At 52.8% G+C, this 21,940-nt stretch overlaps 1 protein-coding gene across 1 annotated transcript in view; it reads right to left on the reverse strand.

Moving 5' to 3' along the window:
• The window catches only part of Ltbp4 (latent transforming growth factor beta binding protein 4), a 30,210-nt gene extending 8,551 nt beyond the window's left edge, over positions 1 to 21,659 (reverse strand). Inside the window, exons 1-22 of the mRNA XM_041653628.1 lie at positions 21,385 to 21,659; positions 17,960 to 18,151; positions 17,406 to 17,653; positions 17,220 to 17,322; positions 16,760 to 16,834; positions 16,540 to 16,662; positions 15,905 to 16,069; positions 15,342 to 15,491; positions 14,847 to 15,215; positions 14,262 to 14,393; positions 14,044 to 14,169; positions 13,249 to 13,374; positions 12,524 to 12,766; positions 11,644 to 11,769; positions 11,436 to 11,555; positions 10,520 to 10,648; positions 10,207 to 10,332; positions 9,692 to 9,814; positions 9,424 to 9,555; positions 7,056 to 7,187; positions 6,842 to 6,967; positions 1,702 to 1,848 (exon numbers count right to left, since the gene is read on the reverse strand). Coding sequence (XP_041509562.1) covers positions 1,702 to 1,848; positions 6,842 to 6,967; positions 7,056 to 7,187; positions 9,424 to 9,555; positions 9,692 to 9,814; positions 10,207 to 10,332; positions 10,520 to 10,648; positions 11,436 to 11,555; positions 11,644 to 11,769; positions 12,524 to 12,766; positions 13,249 to 13,374; positions 14,044 to 14,169; positions 14,262 to 14,393; positions 14,847 to 15,215; positions 15,342 to 15,491; positions 15,905 to 16,069; positions 16,540 to 16,662; positions 16,760 to 16,834; positions 17,220 to 17,322; positions 17,406 to 17,653; positions 17,960 to 18,151; positions 21,385 to 21,634 — 3,463 coding nt within the window. The 5' untranslated portion in view covers positions 21,635 to 21,659. The remainder of the gene's footprint in view (positions 1 to 1,701; positions 1,849 to 6,841; positions 6,968 to 7,055; positions 7,188 to 9,423; positions 9,556 to 9,691; positions 9,815 to 10,206; positions 10,333 to 10,519; positions 10,649 to 11,435; positions 11,556 to 11,643; positions 11,770 to 12,523; positions 12,767 to 13,248; positions 13,375 to 14,043; positions 14,170 to 14,261; positions 14,394 to 14,846; positions 15,216 to 15,341; positions 15,492 to 15,904; positions 16,070 to 16,539; positions 16,663 to 16,759; positions 16,835 to 17,219; positions 17,323 to 17,405; positions 17,654 to 17,959; positions 18,152 to 21,384) is intronic.
• Positions 21,660 to 21,940: the final 281 nt, after the last annotated feature.

Here is a 21,940-nt window from a genome sequence, read left to right on the forward strand (position 1 = left end):
CATCCCACTTGGTTCTGACACTGACCCCTTCAAAAGCCCCCCAAAGCCTCTTCCCATGCTGGCCTGGGTTTCTTCTTTTCCTCCATAGCTCCCTTTGCTTTTCCATCCTCCCAGCTGGTCCAGATTTCTCTGTTGCATCATTTGCTAGGGATATCTTTATCTCTTCATTGGATTTTTTTCACTGCTAGGGATTGAACACAGGGCTTTGTGCACACCAGGCAAGATCTTTATTGCTGAGCCATGTCTCTAGCTCCTCACTGGGGGATTCTAGGCAGGGGCTCTACCACTGAGCCACACCCCAGCCCCTCACTGGGGGATTCTAGGCAAGGGCTCTACCTCTGAGCCAACCCAGCCCCTCACTGGGGGATTCTAGGTAATTTTTCCACTGCTGAGCCATACCTCAACCTTTCACGAGTGGGGTCTAGACAAACACTCTCCCACTGCACTATAGATACCAAGCCAACCTTTACTTTTTATTTGAGACAAGGGGGGCCTCACTAAATTGCCCTGGTTGTCACTGAACTCACTTTATAGCCTTGAACTTTCAGCCCACCTCTGCTGGCTGAGTAGACATAGGCTTTATAACACCTGCCTTAGCTTTTCGTTGGGTGTTGAGATTATCTGGACAGAGATTAAGCCTCTCTGCTTAAGATTGTGTTCCCAATGTGCAGCGAGGGCCTGAACATGCTGATTGGCCTACACAGACACGCCAACTGAAGGAATCTAACAGAGTTAGGCCAGGATCGAATTCTCTTGAGTAAGTCTAATATCACGTCAAAGGCCGGGGTCTTCAGCTCAGTGTGGAACACCTGCCTATTATCCACGTCATCCTGCGTGGTCGAAGGGGGTTTGTATATTTGTTTATTTAAAGCAATAACATTTAGGATTGGGGCTGGGGCTCAGTTGGTAGAGTGCTTGCCTAGCATGCACCAAGCCCACGATTTGGTTCTCAGCACCACGTAAGCCAGCCGTAGTGGCACATGCCTATGATCCCAGCACTTAGTCAAGGCAGGAGGGTCAAGGTGTTCAAAGTCATCTCAGCTACATAGAATTTCTGGCCAGCCTGGGCTACATGAGACCCCACGTGGAAAAGAAATTGGGCTTTCAAAATGACTCATTGGATAAAGATGTTTGTCATGGAAGCCTGCTGATTTGAGTTCAGTCCCAGGAGCCATGTAAAGGTGGGAGGAGAGAACCACTTCCACAAGTGTCCTCCGACTTCCACATGCACATCATAGGACATAACCATGTCTACATGCATGTCCCCATCGTGTCGTACACAAGAGTCAAACTCTGACAAATAAACTAGTGACCGAGGAGATGGCTCAGGAGCTAAGGTCACTAGCTGCTCTTGCAGAGGAATCAGCTAGGTCCCCAGCACCCATGTGGCCTTTTGGGACACACACACACACACATGCACATAATAAACTCACTTTCCACATACACATACATAAAAAATAAACCTTATGCAACCTTTTGAAAAACTGAATAATTAAAAACATCAAAAAATATGAAAAATAAAGTAATAGGATTTGACCGATGAAAGATATCAACACGCGCGGGCGCACAGAAACACACACAAGCACGCACGCGCATACACATACGCACGCACGCACGTACACACTCACATGAGCACAGCTGAGCCACATAATTCTCCCACAGGACCAGCAGGCATTTGTTAAGTAGACACATGGATCTTACCAGCAGAAGTCCGTGGAGGAACACAGCGCCCAGTCATGGGGTCAAACTCCTCAGGGCTTGTGGGGCAAACACATAGGAAGGAGCCTTCGACATTTTCACACAGTGCGGAGCCACACACACCCTGTAGTGTCTCACACTCGTTCACATCTGAGAGCAGGAAATAAAGCAAGAGGGGGTCCATGTTATGAACTTCTGTGGCTTGAGATGTCCAAGATTCCAAGTATAACAGATGGGGCTGAAGAGATGGCCCAGAAGTTAAGAGCACTGGCTGCTCTTTCAGAGGATTTGGGCTCGGTTCCCAGCACTCAGGTAGCGCACAACTGTCTCTTAACTCCAGTTCCAGGGGATCTGATGCCCTCTTCTGGCCTCTACAGGCACTGCATGCATGTGGTACAGATAAACACTATATCCATAAAATAAAATATTCAAATAAAATGGATTTTAATCTACCTCTATATAGATATATGTCTTTTGAGGTAGTATCTCACTGGGTAGCCCTGGATCACTTTGGAGATCAGACTAGCCTTATACTTGTGGCAATCCTTCTGCCTCTGCCTCTGCCTCCTGGAGTGTCAGGATTATATGTATGAGCCAAGACTGTCAGCTTTTTGTTGTCACTGTCTCATAAAAAAACAAAAACAAGCCGGGCGGTGGTGGCGCAGGCCTTTAATCCCAGCACTCGGGAGGCAGAGGCAGGTGGATCTCTGTGAGTTTGAGGCCAGCCTGGTCTACAAGAGCTAGTTCCAGGACAGGAACCAAAAAGCTACGGAGAAACCCTGTCTCGAAAAATCCAAAAAACAAAACAAAACAAAACAAAACAGCCAGGTGGTGGTGGCACACACCTTTAATCCCAGCATTCAGGAGTCAGAGGCAGGCGGATCTCTGTGAGTTTGAAGGCATCCTGATCTACAGAGTTCCAGAGCAACACAGAGAAACCCTGTCTTGAAAAAAAAAAAAATCCAAACAAAAACAAAACAAAAAGCCAAAAAAAAAACAAAAAAACGAAAAAAAACTAAAACCAAAAACATAAACAAAAAAAAACAGTTTTACTCTTTAACCCGGGATAGTTTGGAACTCCCTGTACAGCCCAGGCTGCCCTCCTCCTACTTCGGTCTCCCAGGGGGCTGGCAGTAGAAACACACACCATTACACCTGGTTCACAATGTAAACTTTTTAAAAAGATATGTGTGTGTGCCTCTTGTGTTTCATATGCTTGTATGTGTGCCATGTCCATGGTTCCAGTGGAGACCAGAAGGTGCTGGATCCTGGGAAATGGATTGTAGATGATTGTGAGCTATCATGTGGGTGCTGGGAACCGGACTCCAGACTTCTGAAAGACCAGTGAGTGCTCTAAACCGCTGATCCAACTTTCCTTCCCCTAGAGTGGATACTTTTTAACAGCCCAGACTCTATTGTGTACTTTTCTTCTGGTTAGAAACTCGGACTTTCCCTTGGGAATTCTCTGAGCTTCCAAGTCAGCCCCAGGCATCTTGAGTACAGCCAAGTCTCCACTAGGGCAGAACCAATCAGGTTACTGCGATTCTCCGGGTCAGAGGCAGGCAATGACTTCATCACGCCAATCAAAGCCAGTCTCAGACTTTCTGGGTCGCCTCCTTAGCTCTCCAGCTGCCAGGCAGAGGATGTCAGCCCAGAGAGAGCTAGGGCCACCTGTCACTGCCTAAAAACAAGCCCAACAGAGGGAGGCAGACAGTTATGCTGCAGCTCTTGGCTCCAGTTCTGCACTCAGACTTTGCCACTTCAGAGCCTCCCTCTCTTCTCAGCTGTTGCTTATGTTTTGAACATCTGCCAGCACATATGTATGCGCATCACATGAGTGCCTGGTGCCCTCCAAGGCCAGGAATGGGCAGCAGATCTTCTGGAACTGGAGTTACAGTCGTGAGGCACCATGTGGGTGATGGGGACTGAACCTGACTCTTTGCAAAAGCAGCAAGTGCACAATCCCAGCACTTGGGAGGCAGAGGCAGGTGGATCTCTGAGTTTGCAGCCAACCTGGCCTACAGAATGACTTCCAGGATAGTTAGTGCTACACAGAGAAACCCTTCCTTGAAAATAAGTTAATTAATTAAAAATAAAGATATATGTATTTGACTCGGCATGGTGGCACAGGCCCTTAATCCCAGCACTCAGGAGGCTGAGACAAGTGGAGTATGAAGTTCTGTGAGTACGAAGCTAGTCTGATCTACACAGTGAGTTTCAGGCCAGACAGAGTTACATGATGAGACCCTGTCTCAAAACACACACACACACACACACACACACACACACACACACACACGCGCGCGCGCGAGTTGGGGGCAGGAGAGATGGCTCAGTGTTTGAGAGCACTTGTTCCTGCAGAAGACCCAGGCTCGGGGCTGGAGAGATGGCTCAGTGGTTAAGAGCATTGCCTGCTCTTCCAAAGGTCCTGAGTTCAATTCCCAGCAACCACATGGTGGCTCACAACCATCTGTAATGGGGTCTGGTGCCCTCTTCTGGCCTGCAGGCATACACACAGACAGAATATTGTATACACAATAAATAAATAAATAAACAAACAAATAAATAAATAAATAAAAGAAGACCCAGGCTCATTCCCAGCACCCACTTGGCAATTCACAACTGCTCATAACCCCATTTCCAGGGTATCTGACATTCCTTCCTCCAAGGGCACCAGGCACACATGTGCTATACAAACATACATTCAAGTGAAACATTACATATATGAGGGTTTTTTTGTTTTTGTTTTTGTTGTTGTTGTTTTTGAGACAGGCTTTCTCTGTGTAGCTCTGGCTGTCCTGAAATTTCCTCTGTAGACCAGGTTGGTCTCAAACTCATAGAGAGATCTGCCTGCCTCTGCCTCTCAAGTGCTGGGATTAAAGATGTGTGCCACCACTGCCTGGTGATATATTCGTTTTCAATCGAGTATATATGTGTGTATCTATATGTGGGTATGTATACGTGAGCGCAGGTGCTCTCAGAGGCCAGAGGTGACACATCCCCTGGAGCCGGAATTTCAAGTGGTTGTCTCCCGACGTAAGTGCTGGGAATCAAACAGAAGTCCTCTCAAAACAGCAATCCACACTCTTAGCTGCTGGACCATTTCTCATCCCTTCCCATGCCTTCTTCATTCTCTTTTAAGAAGTAAATGCTTTTGGTGAAGGAGCTCAAAACAAAACAAACAAACAAAAAACAAGAGAAAACAAGTGAAGGCATTGAGAACTGTTAGTTTAAGGCCAGTCTGGGCTGCACCGTAAGAGCCTGCCTCAACCCTCGTGTCCCCAACCAAAAAGAAAAAACAATAAAGTCGGAGTTTGCACTTGTGAAAACCTAGAGGATATACAGCTCAATCATAGTACTCCACTGTGTATACACTGGATCTCTAGAGCCAGAAAGATGGCTCAGGACGTAAACACCCTCGCTTGCTGTCAAGCTTAACGACCTGAATTTGGTCCCTAGGAACCCACATGATGGAAGGAAAGAACAGACTCCCACAGGTTGTCCTCTGCCTTCCACATGCATTGGGCCTCTAATTAAAATATCTGTAAAGACATAAGGAACTCTAATTAATAATAAGCAGACTGAAGATTGGCTCATGACTGTAATTCCAACACTCAGAAGACAAAGGCAGGAGGGTCAAGGCAAGCTGAAGGCCAGCATGGTCTAAGTGAGTGAGTGAGTTCAGTTCTACATTTCTACATAGCCTGTTCTACATAGTGAGTTTGGGGCCAGCCCTGTCTACGTACTGAGTTCAGGGCCAGCCTGTTCTATGTAGTAAGTTCTGGGCCAGTCTGGTCTATGTAGTAAGTACAGGGCCAGCCTGTTCTATATAGTGAGTTCAGGGCCAGCCTGTTCTATGTAGTGAGTTCAGGGCCAGCCTGTTCTATGTAGTAAGTTCAGGGCCAGCCTGATCTAGTAGTGAGTTCAGTGCCAGTCAAGGCTAGAATGAGATTCTTTTCTCAAAAACAAACTCTCAAAAGCCCCGCAAATCTTTCCAAACACCTAAATGCTTTCCTAGATGGATATATGAGGTGGCCAGCACATTAAAATACTAGCAATAATGACGACAGCGGCGATGGTGGTGGTGATCGTGGTAATGACAGAATCTACATCGTGGGCAAGGAGAGGTGCAGCTTGCGGTTTTCTCTACTGCTGGATGTAGAAACTTTCTGTCAGATCTGGTGGCCCAGAGCTGTAATCCTAGCTACTAGGGAGATTGAGGCGGGAGTTTTACAAATTCAAGGCTTGCCTCAGCTACAAGGTGAGTTCAAGGCCAGTCTCAGCAATTTAGTGGTTCTATTTCTAAATAAAGTGGAAAAATTTGGCTGCTGCTGGGTGCGATGGCATACGCCTGTTATCTCAGCACTTCAGAAGTGGAAACAGAAAGATCCAAAATTGGAGGCCCTTCATGTCTACACAGTGAGCTCAAGGCATGAGACCCCTTCCCCCGAAGGAAAAAGAAAAACAAAACAACAACAACAAAAAGCACCAGAAGGATTTGGGATACAATTTCGTTGAGAGAAAGAAAAGAAATTAATGCACACACAAAACTTAATTGGGGGCTGGAGAGATAGATGGATCAGTGGTTGAGAGCACGGGCTGTGCCTGCAGATAACCCAGGGTTCAATTCCCAGCACCCCTATGGGGGCTCACAACTGTCTGCCACTCCAGTTCCAGGGCATCCAATGCCCTCTTCTGACCTTTGTGGGGACCAGGCACAAATGTGGTGCAATAAATATATGTAGGAAAAATACCCGTAAAATAAAATAAATAAATCTTAAAAAAAAAACAACAACAACAAAAACAAGCAAGCAAACAACTAATTGACTAAGATTCTGCCACCTGATTCTTTCTGTTTGGAGACAGGGTCCTACCATATCGCCCAGGATAGCCTGGAACTTGCTATGTACTCAGACTGGCCTTGAACTCACAGCAATCCTCTTGTTTCTGCCTCCCAGCTGTTGGTAGAAGTGAGCCACCATTTTTGGCACCACAGGGTGGTTTTAGCTGGTATGCCTCCGATCTTAAATTCTGAGAACTAATTCTGCAACTCCAGAATTCATGTTTCTTCAGGAGAGTGGAAATGAGCAGGGCTGGACCATCCTACGCCCCCTGTGGTCCCACACGCCCTACAGTCCCTTACCCACGCAGTGACGTCCATCCCGTGCCCCCTCGTAGCCTTGGTCACAGACGCACTGGAAGGAACCGGGCAGGTTCTGGCACACGGCGTGGGCACCACAAAAGGATCGGTTCCGACACTCATCCACGTCTGCAAGCACCAGCAGGCCATTTCAGCAGGGCCATATCGAAATCTCAAGTCCCCTCCACATCCCACCTACTACCCAGTGGACACCCACCCTGGCATCCGCCCCCTGGTGTGGGCTGATAACCAGGGTCACAGGCTGGCGTGCAGCGGTAGGAGCCAGGGGTGTTCTCACAGCGCTGTGCTCCGCAAATCGCAGAGCCGTATTCTTGGCACTCGTCCACATCTGCAAGAGAGTGAAGGAGGGACAGAGGGAGGAGAGTCAAGGGCCTGAAATGGGGGGCAGCGGGGGAGGGGCGTCACTGTTGCTGCTTCCAGTTACTGAGTCCTGTAGCTCTTAAGTCTTTTACTGCCATTTCTGAAACAACTCTAACAGGACCCCGCCCACCTCAGGACCTTTGCTGAGCTGTTCTCTTTGCTAGATATGTCCCCACAGCTATGGCCCCCTGCCCCTCATTTCACTGCCCCCTTTTTTTGTTGAGATTTCACATGGGAGCTGTATTTACATCATTCTTCTCAGTGCTCCAATTAATTCCCCGTCCTCCCCACTCCCTTTCAAATCCATGACCTCTCCTCCTCTTCCTCCCTCCTTCCCTCCCTCCTTTCTTTTTAAGTTGGGACATGGTCTCACTATGGAGCCCTGACTGTCTGGCTGTCCAGGAACTCACTATGAGGACCAGGCTGACCTTGAACTCACAGAGATCTGCTTGTCTCTGCCTCCCAAGTTTTGGAACTAAAGCCATAGACCACCACGCTTAGTTTATTTTTCTTCAATTTTAAATTTTGTTTAGTTTTAGAGGCAGGGTCTCAAGCAGACCAAGCTGACCTTGAATCCTACGTAGCCAAGGAAAACCATCAATTCCTCCTGCCTCCACCTTCCAGTTACTGGGATTGTAGGAGTGGATGCCACCACATCCACTCTCCCTCGAAAGCTAACATTACTTCTTATTTAGAATCTCAAGAAGCTAGGCTGACCTCAAATTTGTCACGTAGCCAGTCTCCCCCTCCCAAATACTGGGTCACAGGACAGCGCTCACTTTATGCCTTTACCCAGTGTCCATCTGTCTTGTATCAACTGAGGACTCAGTCTCATGGCCTCTTTCTGTGATTTTTGTTTGTTTGTTTGTTTTTGTTTTTTGAGACACGGTTTCTCTGTTTAGCCCTGGCTGTCTTGGAACTCTCTTTGTAGACCAGGTTGGTCTCAAACTCATAGAGATCCGCCTGCCTCTGCCTTCCAAGTACTGGGATTAAAGGCATATGCCACTACGTCTGGTTTATAACCTCTTTCTTTCGTTCTTTCTTCCTCTTCTTCTTCTTCTTCTTCTTCTTCTTCTTCTTCTTCTTTAGTTTTTTAGTTTATTTTTATTTCACATGACTGGTGCTTTGCCTGTACATATGTCTATGTGAAGGTGTCAGATCCCCTAGAACTGGAGTTATAGACAGTTGTGAGCTGCCATGTGGGCGCTGGGAATTGAACCAGGGTCCTCTGGAAGAGAAGTCAGTGTGCTCTTAACCACTGAATCTTTCCAGCCCTATAGCCTCTTTCTTAAACCCGACTTTAAGCTTGGCATGGTGACACATGCTTGTAATTCCAGCACTTGGGAGTCAGAGTGCATGACTAGAACGTAGTGCTAAGAAGACTGAGGCAGGAGGATTGTTGCAAGTTCCAGGCAAGCGCATCCTACAATAGTAAATTCCAAGCCAGCAAGAGCTACACACACACATACACACCCAGGTTGGAATCGAGACAGACTGTCTCACACCAAAAAAACAAGTTGAAGGTCAGCATGGCCCACACAGCAAAACACTGTGTGAACAAAACAACCTTGTCATCATATCTATAAAATGCCGACAGGGACCATCCTGCCATGCAAACTCCACATCAGTAAGGATTTCTGCCTGTCGAGGCATCAACAGCGCCTGTCACACAGAAACGGCCTCCGAGTTATCTGTGGAATGATCTCTGAATTTATTTACAGTTACCCGCCCCACTCCCCCCACAGCTCAGGAGGGCAGAGGTTTAGTTTGGCTCCTTCCCTGCTGTGCCCTCACCCCAGTCTGACATCCAGCAGGTGCTTCCTGAAATCTTAGGAACTAATGATTGAGATTTGCATGAGTCAGAGGTTTAACCACTAGGGAGTGAAGTGCAGCCCATAAGAGTTTTGTTTCACGGGACACGGAAAACACCAATCCACATGGCACGCTTTCCCTCAAAAACATACTAGAGCAGATCAGTCAGGGGAGGCTTCTAGCTCTTCCCGATTCCTGAGAAGAGAAATCCCTTCCCATAATTAAACACACACACAGGGGTGGCAAATTTCCACCAGAAAACAGCGGGGGGAGAAAGGAAGTGTTAACCTAGGATCTCTTCTAGGTTTCTGAAGCAGGCTATCTCTCCTCTGATTCCCAGGGAAGCAGACTCCAACAACCTGTCACAGATTTGGGATGGGGAACTGTCTTACCATCACAGGTGCCCTCAGGGCCAGGGTGATAACCAGGATCGCAGTCCTGTACACAGCGGTAGGAGCCAGGGGAATTTTCACAGCGCTGAGACCCACACAGGACAGGTCCTCGTTCACGACATTCGTCAATGTCTGAGGACAGAAGCCGGGGGAAAAAAGGTGCAGGAGCGTCAGGAAGGAGAAGCAGCGGTGAGGGTAAAAAAGGAAGGAGTAGGAGAGGAGACCAAAGTCAGGAGAAGCAGGGAGGCAGCGGAGTAAGGCCTCTCACCAAGGCACGAGGCAAGATCTGGGCCAGCGCGGTGCCCGGGAGGACAGACGCACTCAAAGGAGCCGTCAGTGTTGGTGCAGATGCCGCTCTGGCAAAGGTCCTCCTCGCTGCACTCGTCCACGTCTGCAGGACAGAGCAACGGAAACCCAGGGCCACATCCTGCTCTGCTTAATATCCCAGGCCACACCCCTCCAATTTCCCCATCCGGACCCTCCAAGTCCCATAGCCTTCAAGGAAGGGCTCACCCAATCTGTTTTAGGCCCCGCCTTTTCTTCTAAGCTCCGCCCCCGGTTGGAGTCCTTTCTAATCACTACTTAACTGTCAGACTCCAACTTTTCCTGACATGTCCTCCATGATTGCCACCTCCAGGTTCCGAAAGCTCCACTGGTCCAGTGATCCATGTAGATTCCCCCCAAACCTCCAAAACCACCCCCTCTCCTCCCTCTTCCTCTTGTCCCGCCTTTTCCTGCTGCAAGCCCTCCCTTTCTGCCCTCAGATACAGCCTGGGCACTGACCCAGACAAGAAGCTCCACGAGGTCCAGGCCGGTAGCCAGGGGCACAAGTACAGGCAAAGGAGCCATCCGTGTTGAGGCACTCTCCGTGAGGGAAGCAGAAGTCGCCTTCCAGACACTCATTTATGTCTAGGGCACACAAGTGTCAGGGTTGGGCTGCTGGTTCCCAAAGGGAGCCCTGCCCATCATGTAATCCCACCACCCAAGTTGAAAGCTTGAAGGCTAAGTTATTTTGGAAACTCCTTTCTTAATCCATTTTATATCGCTAATGGGCTTTGCCCAAGAATTCAGGCCTTACTCGGGTGAAGTATCTCACCTGCACAAGGCCCGGGTAGACCAGTTGGCGCCCGGTAACCTGGAGCGCAGCTGCAGTGGAAAGAGCCTTCCGTGTTGGTGCACTGGCCGTGGAGACCGCAAGGGGTGGCCGAACTGCATTCGTCCACATCTGTGGGAAGGGTTGGGAGGTTCATAGGGGTCCATTAGAGCAAAGGGATTGGTGAGAGTCATGGGACAGGATCTTGAATGGAGGACAGATGAGTACTCCAGGATTTGACATCCTGTGGATCTGGGTTTCTGAGCCTCCCTCTACTGGGATCCTGAGGTCAGGGAAAGGGACTCTGGATTGGCACTGGGGATCAGAAATTAACCAAGGGAAGGGATGAACTAGGATTGTTGGATAAGATTCTGCTTAATAAATGTATCAAAGTAAGCCAGTGTTGAGAATTCTGCCTGATGTCAGGGTCAAGGGTCATGTACCCAAATAAGCTTCAGGAAAGAGAGTCTGAGAAGGGCTTTGGATGGAGAGTGAACCAGAACAACATGGTCAGGATTGTAAAGGGTTTTGTTTGTTTCTATTTTGGTTAAGATCAAAAGGCACAGTCAAATATAGGGTCATGGGATAGTAAGGGTCCAGAAATGTATTTCTGAGACACAAGGTCAGGGGTTGTCAGCAAGGGTCATGCATGGCTAGTCCCCAAAAGTTCCAGCCAAGTCACAAGTTCCTAGGTTACAGTCAAGCATCACCCAGGGTCAAGAGTGTGGTCAAGTCAGTCACTGCAGGTGAGGGGGACACGAGTCAGAGCAACACTTGGTTGTCATTGCCAGTGTAAGGGGACTGAGATTCAGGTCCCAAGATATGGGTCAAGTCAGGGTCATGAACCAGGTCACAGGTCAAAAATCTGAGTGATGAGGTTAAGGTACAGGTCCCGGGTCCCAAATGGGCCTGATCTCACCAGTGCACCTGCCGCGGTGCAGGTGGTAGCCAACAGGGCAAGGACGGCATTGGAAGGAGCCCGGTGAGTTCACACACTCCTGCCCAGGACACGCCAGGTGGTTCTCACACTCATTCACATCTGAGGAGCAGGGGAGAGAGTGGTCTTGAGGAAGTGCCCCCCCCCCCCGCCTCCTCACGCATCCACAATCCTCCCTCCCCGGTCTCACCCTCGCACTCGGAGCCAGCAGCGTTGGCTTGGAAGCCTGTAGGGCAGACACACTGGAAACTCCCTTCTGTGTTCTCACAGCGGCCATAGGCACAGGGCGAGGGGCTCCGGGCACACTCATCCACATCTGGGCAGAAGAGGCCAATCAAGCTGAGAATAGGCATGGGCCCCTTCCTACTGCCATGCCCACCTACCCCAACCACGAATTGTTTTTTGTTTTTCTTTTGGGGGGGATTTGTTTTTGTCTTTTTATTTTTTGTGTTTTTGTTTTTGTTTTTTCGGAGACAGGGTTTCTCGGTAGCTTTTAGAGCCTGTCCTGGAACTAGCTCTTGTAGACCAGGCTGGTCTCAAACTCACAGAGATCTTCCTGCCTCTGCCTCCCAAGTGCCTTGGTCTTCCTAACGGCTAGAAAGACTATTAAATGGCTGGAGGGGGTTTGACTCTGTCCTCCTGGGAGGAGGAGACAGCCTTGAAAGGCCTGGGTGGCTGGTTCAAGAGTAGAATGCTGGCTAACATGGTGTTTCCTGTCTGCAACCCAAGCACTCAGAAGGCTGAGGCAGGAAAAGAGTCTCGAAAAAAAAAATTAAACAGGAAGAGGGTCAGGCATTAATTGACTAATTGTAGGTGGTCGCCCTTCATACCAGCACTCAGGAGGCAGAGGCAGGGGGTCATGCGTTCCAGGCCGCTACTTGAGGAAAACATAGATGCTCTCTCATTTGGAAGAAAGGAAAGAAGATAGAATTCAGCCAGATCTGCCCGGCCTTCTCAATACTCCAGTCACCTGACCTGTGTCACAGAGGCCATCCTAAGGCTTCTCTACTCTCTCCATCCCCCACAGCAAGCCATGCATGGGGTTCCAGGCCTGGGCTCAGCACCCTCACCTTGGCAGGGGGCCCCTGGTCCTCGGGAGCGGAAGCCAGCTGGACAGGCACAGTGGAATGAGCCTGCAGTGTTGTCGCAGCGGCCTGGCCCACAGGGTGGAGGGTGCTGGGCACACTCATCCACATCTTCTTCACACGTCGAGCCGCGGAAGCCAGCCGGACAAACACAGCGGAAAGAGCCGGGCAGATTCTCACAGACTCCACGGCCGCAGAGGCCTGGGCTCTGGGTGCATTCGTCCACATCTGCAGGGAGCAAGCAATCCCCAGGGCCTCTGGTGTGATTCATGCCCCCCATACACCATGCTACGCTCTTTCTGAGCTCCCTCACCTTGCTTTTCCATCCTCTCTATTCCTCCTTCCTGTCTTCCAGCATCCTGAATCTCCATCCTCCACCAATTCTAACGGAGTTGTGTGGTTGGTTCCTGGAACTCTGCCTCGCTGGTCCCCATGAATTGAGTTGCATTTGTCTTCCAAAATCCAGTCACCTTTCCCAGTTACTCACATCTCGGTCCCTTCTCCATCTGCTTCTCCACGCTCCATGACCCAGCCCTTCTGTTTTCCATCACTTGGCTTTTCCATCTGATCCAGGTCACATTAGACTCTCTGACCCTGGTCTGCGTGCCCCATCAGTAAGCCACCCTTTGCCCGATTGCTCAGTTTCTCCAACCTTATCGCTACCTATCCACCCCTCACCTTACATCCTCTGTCCCCTTCCAGACCCTCACCCTGGCAGCTGGCTCCGTGTGGCGCTGCTTGGTATCCAGCGGGACACACACATAGGAAACTGCCTGGCTTGTTCTCGCAGCGCCCGCGGTCACACGGCGGCGGCACGCGCTGGCACTCGTCCACATCTGTGGGCAAAACCCAGAGGCTAGAAAGCGGCAGACACCCAGACTCCCTGAGCCCAGAGAGAAGATGTGAGGGAGGAGCAGCAGGGGCAGGACAAGGGCGGGGCGAAGCTAGGACCAAAGCTAGTCTGGGGCGTGGCTACGGAGGTAGGCAGGGCTAGAGTGGGTAGGCTTATTGCGAAGTGGTCACCGAGCCGGGAAGTTAAGACCGCAGCTGAGGAGGAAACAAATTTGGAGAGGACAGGACCTGGGAAAGGATAAGAGCAGGAAAGGAATCTTTGTGGCCCAAAGGAAGAAAAGGAAGGCAGGACCAGGGCCAGAGAACGAACGGACAGTTTGGGGTGAGAGCTGGGTGTGGAATCAGAGTAACTGCAGAAATGGTAGAATTCAAACCGGGCCTGGAGGCGTGAGCTCATCCAAGATAGAGAAGGCGGAGCTAGTGAAAGCCCAGCTTGAAGGGGATTTGAACAAAAACTGGGCCACAGGGGAAGAAAGGTTAGATCCAGAGTAGGGATGTGGCCGAGCTGATCTTGGAGCGATGGCCAGGGCAGAACAAGGTGCTGTACCGGCGTGGGGGAGGCGAAGGAGCAGCCGTGAGCGGTTCTATAGTGAGAGCAGAACCAAGACCCAAGCAGGGGTGGAGTCGGGGGCCGGGCGGAGCGGGATTCTCACCTAGGCACTCTGTAGCCTGCGGGCTTGCTTGGAAGCCTGTGCCACACACGCAGCGAAAACTGCCTGGTGTGTTCTCGCAGCGTCCAGGAGCACAGGGCATAGGCACGCGGCGACATTCATCTACGTCTGAAGGCACAGAAAATGCTAGTTACGTGGTGGCCAGGCAGAGGACTCTCAACCGCAGCTCCGCTTCACTGAACCCCCTCTGGCCAGCTCACCTATGCAGCGAGTGCCTTGGGGGTTGAGTCGGAAACCAGGGTCGCACGCACACGTGTAGCCACTGGGCCGGGGAACACAGCGACCCTGACCACAAACCTGGGGATTGCGCTGGCACACGCTGGAGGAGGGACCTGGGGGAGACAGTCAGCCAGGTTCCCACAACTCTGAACTTCTTGTCCTTTCCTTCCCAGAACAGTGCCCTTAGCTCCGTTAAGGTACCTTTATGAGTGTCCCCCCCACAAGCGTAATCTTGGAAGATCAGGTTGTCATTTACCCGGACAGAGTCTCATCAGATCTGCCTGAACCTACCCACAACGGCATTCACATACCCCCTACTTCAGAAACCTCTCAGGATGCCCATTTTACAGGATAAGAAACGGTGGCTCTGGGTTTCACTGCTCGTGCAAAAGAGGACTGGACCCTAACTGTGACTCCAGTACCTGAGGGAGCCACTACCCAAATCTTCCAGTTCTTCCCTCTCCCCATCCTTCCCCACTCTATCACCGTTCAAAACCTCCACTCTGGAGCTTCGCCCCACAGAACTTCACAGGATCTTGGCCAGTGCCCTCAGATTCCCACGGCACCTGATTCAGGACTCTCTGGACCGGTCCAAGGAGGGGTGCTGGGCAGGGCAAATTCAGGACGTGGCCGTGATTCAGGTTGTGGCCGGGGTTCAGGCCGAGGCCGGAGTTCAGGCTGTGGCCGGGATTCAGGCCGAGGCCGGGGTTCAGGCTGTGGCCGAGATTCAGGCCGAGGCCGGGGTTCAGGCTGTGGCCGAGATTCAGGCCGAGGCCGGGGTTCAGGCTGTGGCCGAGATTCAGGCCGAGGCCGGGGTTCAGGCTGTGGCCGAGATTCAGGCCGAGGCCGGGTTTCAGGATGTGGCCGAGATTCAGGCCGAGGCCGGGGTTCAGGCTGTGGCCGAGATTCAGGCCGAGGCCGAGTGGGCAGAAAGCCTGGTTAAAGAAAGAATACTTTTATTGGGACCTAAATTTAGGTGTCCTTGCCCCTCCCCTCTGTTTCCTATGGACCTCAGGCAGCACCTGGAAATTTAATCGAACCCCATCCGGGATTCAGCTCACCTATGGGTGGCCGAGCAGTGGCTGGTGGGGCACGTGGTTGATTGAAGGTCACTCGAGGTGGGTCCTGGCTCAGGGGTCTGGTATTGTAGCGGAGATCAGAGGCTGAATAGTGGTAACCAGGGCCAGCTGGGCAAATCTCCCGAAAACCCTCTGGGAGCAAGACAAGGGGAGGTCAGGAGAGGAGACAGATCTTGTGAGCCGTAAGCAGGCTTTGGCCAGGAACAAAGCTTGACCTAAGATAGTCTGGCTTATGCGCTGGAGGGAGTAGTGTACTGGCCAAAGAATAAGATGTTCCAGAAGCCAATGGTAGAGCCACGAGAGTTTCCCTCATTTGGGAAGGTGGCAGAGAGTTCTGGTCAACCTAACTTTAAGGTTTGTGACCCAGGAGTAGGCGTGGCTAAGGATAGAGGTAAAGTCCTGGGTTAAGTCTACCACAATGAGTTGATCAGAAGTTGGGAGTGTGGCCAGGTTTGAAGCCGCTAGACCTTAGAGCCGCACAGCAGGGCCTATCCAGAGTCTGTGTGTATCTGTTAGGAAGGGGTGAATCGCAAGGACTAGCTCACCTGAACCGTGAGGTGGGCAGAGCTGGCAGCCGCGGCCCCACGCCTTGCCCACACGGCTACAGCAGCAGATCTGTTTGGTGATGTTTCGAAGAATGGGCAGCGAGCATCCGCCATCATGGAGCACTCGGTAGCAGGGCCCCTTTGCCTCAGAGATCACGTGTTGGGCTGGGGGATGGGAGGAAATTCTTCAGGGCGGGTGAGGAGTTCAGCCGTTCTGGGAGAGGGGAATAGGGGAATGGTCCCAGGGAAGATTTAGTGGGTAGGTGAAAGGGGCATTAAGGGAAGTCGGGGAAGGGGGTCTGAAGAACAGCTGAGAGTGCCCAGGGCTTAAACAGGGCATAAAGGAGAAGCTGGATATCAAAGTCCGAAAGCTGTCTGGAGGTCAATTGGAACTCAAGACTCTGGGAGCCTGAGGGGCCTCGATATAAAAAGTTTGAGGGCTGGAGGGGAGCTTCTGAAATCATCGCAGAGATCTGTTTAAAGGTCCAGGCTAAATCTGTGGGGGGGGGGGGCTGAAAGTCTAGAAGGGTTTGTGTGTGTGTGAGGGAATTAGGGTCCATGAACACTCGGGAATAGGGTCTAAGGTCTACAGCCGTTTGGGAGCCAGATGCAGAACGCCCCTCCTGGTGGCTCACAGATGCAGCTGCCCCGGGAGGAGTCCAGCAGGAAACCGTCGGGACACACACACGTGTACCCGCCACGAGTGTTGGCGCACTCCCCGTGTTGGCAACGCCCACCTGTGGCGCACTCGTCCACATCTGCAAGAATCGAGGGAGTGTTTGGCGAGTTGGGGACTACATGCTTGGCAGTCACTCTTTATACAAGACAAGCCCATGCTCCCCCACTGTCCCTTACCTACGCAGGACCCGTTAACCCTCTCGAAGCCGGTTGGACAAGGTCCATTTGGGCCATTCACTCTGTTGGAGTTCCCTGTGCAGAAAGGAGGGGTCGGGGCAGGAACAGGTTGGCAGACAGACAACCGATTAGTTTTAAATGAAAGATTACGTGGGAAGGGCTAAAAGGAGTGAGGTGTGGTTTGAGTACCAAATTAGTCTCTCTTTGGCAGCTTAGTAGATAACTTGGGAGGATCTTGAAATGCATGGATGAGATCAAGGCACCAAAGCCGATTGAAAAGTGTGACCAAAATCACAAAACAGGGTAAATGGACTCAACAGTGTGTGTGTGTGCGGGTGTGGGGGGGGGACCTAGAATAGACATGACCCCCGTAACAAGGTAGGTATAGCCAAATTTTGTGACTGGGGTGTATCTGTGCCAGAGGAGAAGAGGCGAGGTTTGGGGAGGACCTGGGGCTTACCCAGGTGCTCCGAGCACGGCTGACAATCATGAACACCCCAGGCCAAGCCCTCCCCTCGGCAGCATACTTCCTGAGTCCGGAGCCCGGGCAGCGGCGAAGCACACTGTTGGGGAAGCGATGCGTGAGCGCGCCCCTGCGCGGTGGTATGCTTTAGGGGGATCCCCCAGCCCGCGGGCCTGCTCTCACTTCGCTTCCGCGCAATTCCCTGAAACAGTAACCGAAGCCGGAGGCGTCTGAGTAGCCATCCTCGCGCGGCGCGCTCTGTGCCAGCACTGTGTAGGGCGCTGCCGCCTCGGCCCGTGCTGCCGCCTCAGCCCTGGCTAGGGCTTCAGGGTTCGCCTCTTCCCAGGGGCCTGACACACGTTCCACCTGGTGCACCACTACCGATGCCTCCTGAGGGTGCTCCACGTGCACGCTCACCATCGATGCCACACCTGAGCAGAGGCAAGATGGACAAAGGGCTATGTCTACACGTATCCTGCCTTGTTGGGAGTAGATTGGAGAGGTGAGCTGAGGTATTTGATATTTGGGTAGGTTTCTTGGGGGTGGGGGTGGTAATGTAATCTGGCCTGCAATTTTCAGTGATCCTCCTGCCTCTGCATCCCATTGGTGGGATTACAGGTAGAAGCTACCAAACCGGGTTTGGGAGGGTAGCACGGAAGGCAACAAACTTGATCAGAGAATGGTTAAGTCCCTGAAGTGAAAGGGGACCAGAGGCCATTTGGCTAAATTCTCCTTACCATGTTCATCATCACGGTGGTTGGCTAGTGGCATGGTGTACACGGAGCGGGTAAGGCCCGGCATGGCTGGGGCCGGGGGCCGGGCCCCCGAGGAATGTAATTGGCAGAATTTGCCAGCGAAATCCGGGGGACAGAGGCAGCGGTCAGGCTTCACACACACACCACCGTTGTGACAGATCAAGGGGCACAGGTCTGAGGAGAAAGTAAGGACACACACACAAAAATCAGTACTATACCTGACAGACAGTCCTGTGTCAGATGAACCCAAGCTAACTCAGTCCCCAGCGCTGTAAAGCGAGGCCCTCACGGTGCATTCATCCGACATCTTTCCACCTTAGGTGTTTTCCGTTTGTTTGCTTTTGTGTTTTGAGGTAGGGGTTAATGTAGCCCAGACTAGCCTCAAAAACCCACTATATAGCCGATGCTTGAACTCCTGATCCTCCTGCCTCCGATTCCCAGCTCCGATTATAGAGCAGTATATTCCCACCACATCAGGCTTTTATTTTAGCTGTCGTGTGGCCATTGGCCAATCTTGCCGACTACAGGAGTACATCGGTTGGGTCCAGTTGTGAAGCTATCTACTACATAGTCCCGTCTACTAAGTGGGCTCACTCCGCCCCCTTCCTCTCTCTTCATTCACTTTCCCAGTTTCTGGCGGAGTTCAGGCGTTCTAGCCCATCCCAGACAGTGCTATTCCCGCCCACTGGATTATCTCCGCCTACCATAGCTCTCTTTACCCAACCCGACACTTCCTCTTTCTGCCTCCTTAGCTGGACTCCAAGCGTCCCAGTTTTTTCCCTTGGCCAATCACTCCTTTCTAGCCCCGCCCACACGACCTTCTACCTGAGATTGTAAACTCCGCCTAGCCAGGACACCTGGTACCTTTAGTCCCGCCCACTCTCCTCCCTCTGATTTGCCGTGGATCGCTCTCCTCCTATGCCAGGGCGAGCTTGGAGACTTAGTCCCGCCTACTCCCTCAAACAGTTCGCAGTTTTAGCCTTCTCTCCGGTCCTTCGGTAGCACAGGCGGGGCAAGTAGCGGGGACGCGCCTCTACTCCCCTCTGCGCGCCCTCCCTGGGCCCCAGGCCACCTCTGGGCGGGGCACTGCCAGCTGTGCGGCGGGGTAAACAAAGAAAGGGGTGCAGCGGGGGCAGGGCGTCGTCTCCGCATTCCGGACCCTTGGGGAGCCCCGGACTGCTGAGCCAAAGGAGGCCGGACTTGTCTTTTGAGGGCACCCCCCCTCCTTCCCCTGGGGCTGCCGAAAACAGCTGGAGACAGCTGCGCTCAAGGGAAGGAGGGAGCAAGCTGCCCAGGCTGGCGGAGGAGGTGTGTGTGGGATTTTAGAAGCCACAACTGTACAAAAGAGAACACGGGGCGGGGCACCTCAATTTAGAAAAGTCAGGGGACAGGAGTCCTTGGTAGGTATGCGTGGAGACAGTACTCTGGGGTTCAAAGACGACCCAAGATTCCTAGGAGGCAGGGAGAGGCTAGCTCAGAGCCAATCTAGGCTCTCAACTAAGAGTCTTTCAAGTCCTTTGGGAGAGTTGCCTAGAAAACAGGACTCGACTACTTTCTGGAGGCGGGGGTGTGGCCCATGTGATAGTGCGGAGGACAAGGAGAAATGGAATCTGGACGTTTCCAGCATACTAAGAGTCTCAAGTTGCTGGGACCTTAGGATTCTGTGGAAAGCCCTACTCCTTCCTAGCTAAGGGCCTAGTTGCCTTAAGTTTTGATTAGTGGCTGTCTGTGATAACAGCGTGATCTCTGGAGTGTTCTTGGGAGGATTCATGAATTAAGACCAATTCTGGGGTTCTTTGATGATAGGGAGGAGTCCAAAGTTCCTAGGGGATGGGGGGAAAACCTGTAGAGAGGAATTGGGAATCTACATTAGAAACAAGAAAATAGGAGGCTATGTGGAAAGGGAATTGGGGGGGAGGGGTGGCAAGGAAGACATCTTCACTTATGGCTTGCGCTTGAGGGTTTCTGGGGAAGTGGGAAGCCGTTGGGTGACAACGCTAGACTTCTCCAGGGAGGGGCGCAGCTTGGAGATATCCCTCCGAAGACGGAGAAGGAACTTCTCTGAGGAGCTCCTGAAGTGTTTGACCCGGGGTAAAGAGGGACCTTAGGATCCCGTGGTCAGAAACCCGGATCTCCTGTCAGGAGTGTTAAGCCTGGACTCAAGGTACCTTAATGGGGTTCTTAAAATGACAGAGTTTAAGAAGGGCTCAACTGAGAAGCAAGGTTGCAAAAATGGCACTGTCCCTGTTAGGTGGAAGCCACCATGGTTAGGGGCATTTCTTAGTCTCTTAAGTCATCCACTGCCTGCTCTTGACTTGACTGCCGACCCTCCCCCGACGCCCCAGCTCCGGGTGACGGTACCAGGGGCTTCCTGCTAGGACAAAGCTATCTTCATGCCCCCCACCGTTGGAAGAACAGGGAGCTAAGGACATCAGGGTCTTGCCGAGGTCAGCCCGCCTTCACATGTCCCTCCTTGTGCCTCCAGGGGCTTGGCACCCGCCTGGGCACGGCGCCTGGCACGGGCGAGTTGGGGCTGTGCCGGGAAGGAGTGAAGGAAGGAGGGAGGAAGGGGCGGAGAAAGGGAGTGGTAGCGGGCGGGGGCTCAGGCGGGAGATGAGCTCACGCCGGCCGGGTTGGGCTGGCTGGGGGCCAGGCTGGGCGAGTTCTCGGCGCCAGGGGCCCCACTCCCCATTCCAGAGGGCGTGAGGAGTGGGAGACAAGTAAAACCCGACCCCCAGAAAGAAATTCCACCCCCACACTCTGGGATAGCAGGTGGCTTGCCCACCACACCTCACCTGAACCCCAGAATGCTCCCCTTGTCTAGAGGTGGCTGAAGCGCAAGTTCGTCTCCCTCCTCCCCCAGGGGGCGCCCTTTCCCCGGGCCGCCTATCTGGATATCTGTCGCACGTGGAACCGCAGTAGTTCAGGTCTTGCCGAAAGACACTGTCTTTTCTGGGCCCCATCCCTCTCAGCTCTTCATCACAGGCAATCCTATGCCGGACTATTCTCCCCCTCCCAAAGACAGTCACAGAACCTTGAGACATCCCCCGCGAGACCCTGAAACAGTCCCTGCTCACTACGCACAATCTCCGAATTTGGAACCTTTCCCAAAAGTTCCCAGGACCCTCATTTCTGAGATCCCCGCCTTGACTGAGAGGGATGAAAGCTAATCTCAGTCCGTTCACGTGGGACACCACAGGTCCTCGAAAACACTTATCGCTCCTGAGATCAGCGCCCTAGGAACCAACTTCCCAAGCTAGGAATTCGGAGCCCCCTTCCTCAAATACCCCACGGACTCCCCAGCACGTCTGTCTGTACAGGGAATCTGGGCTCCTGATCCCAAGGGCATTGTCTCCGGGATCCTCCCTCCGGGCACTCCTCCCTCGGGAGCACCATCCCGCACTCACAGGCGCGGAAGCCGGGTCCCCCCGGGGCCGCCCCGCCGGGCGCGCCGCTGTCCACGCTGGTGGTGTTGCGGGGCGCGCAGGTCGGGGTACAGCGGGAGCCTGTGGGCCCGTGGATGCAACGCAGGCCGCACACGGCGGGGGTGAAGCGCACGCGGAGACGCTCTCGGGGTCGGCCCAGCCCGGGCTGCGGCCCCAGCTGCGCCAGCAGCACCAATAGCGACACCCAGAGCAGCCGCGCGCCGCCCGCCATGGCTGCAGCGCCGCGCTCCACCGCGCCGCCGCCCCAGCCCGCCCGAGGGGCCCGGCCGCACCCGCCCGCTCGCCCGCCCGCCCGCCCGCGGGGGAGGGCGGCCGCGCCCCCGCTCAGCCCCCCCCCCCCCGCTCCCTCCCGGGCGGCCGCGCGGGGGCGCGTGGGGCTGGGCGCTTAGCCAGAGGCGCGAAGGCTGGGCGCTAGACTTGCAGGGGGAAGGGGAGGGCGCCCCCTCTGCTCCCAACCGCGCTCCAACAAGTGGATGGGGCCCGCAGGGGAGTAGCAGGGAAGGGAACAGGTGGGGGC

This window comes from Microtus oregoni, unplaced genomic scaffold (assembly GCF_018167655.1).
Source record: "Microtus oregoni isolate MIOR12 unplaced genomic scaffold, Mior012 000006F_ref0000085, whole genome shotgun sequence".
Taxonomy (NCBI): domain Eukaryota; kingdom Metazoa; phylum Chordata; class Mammalia; order Rodentia; family Cricetidae; genus Microtus; species Microtus oregoni.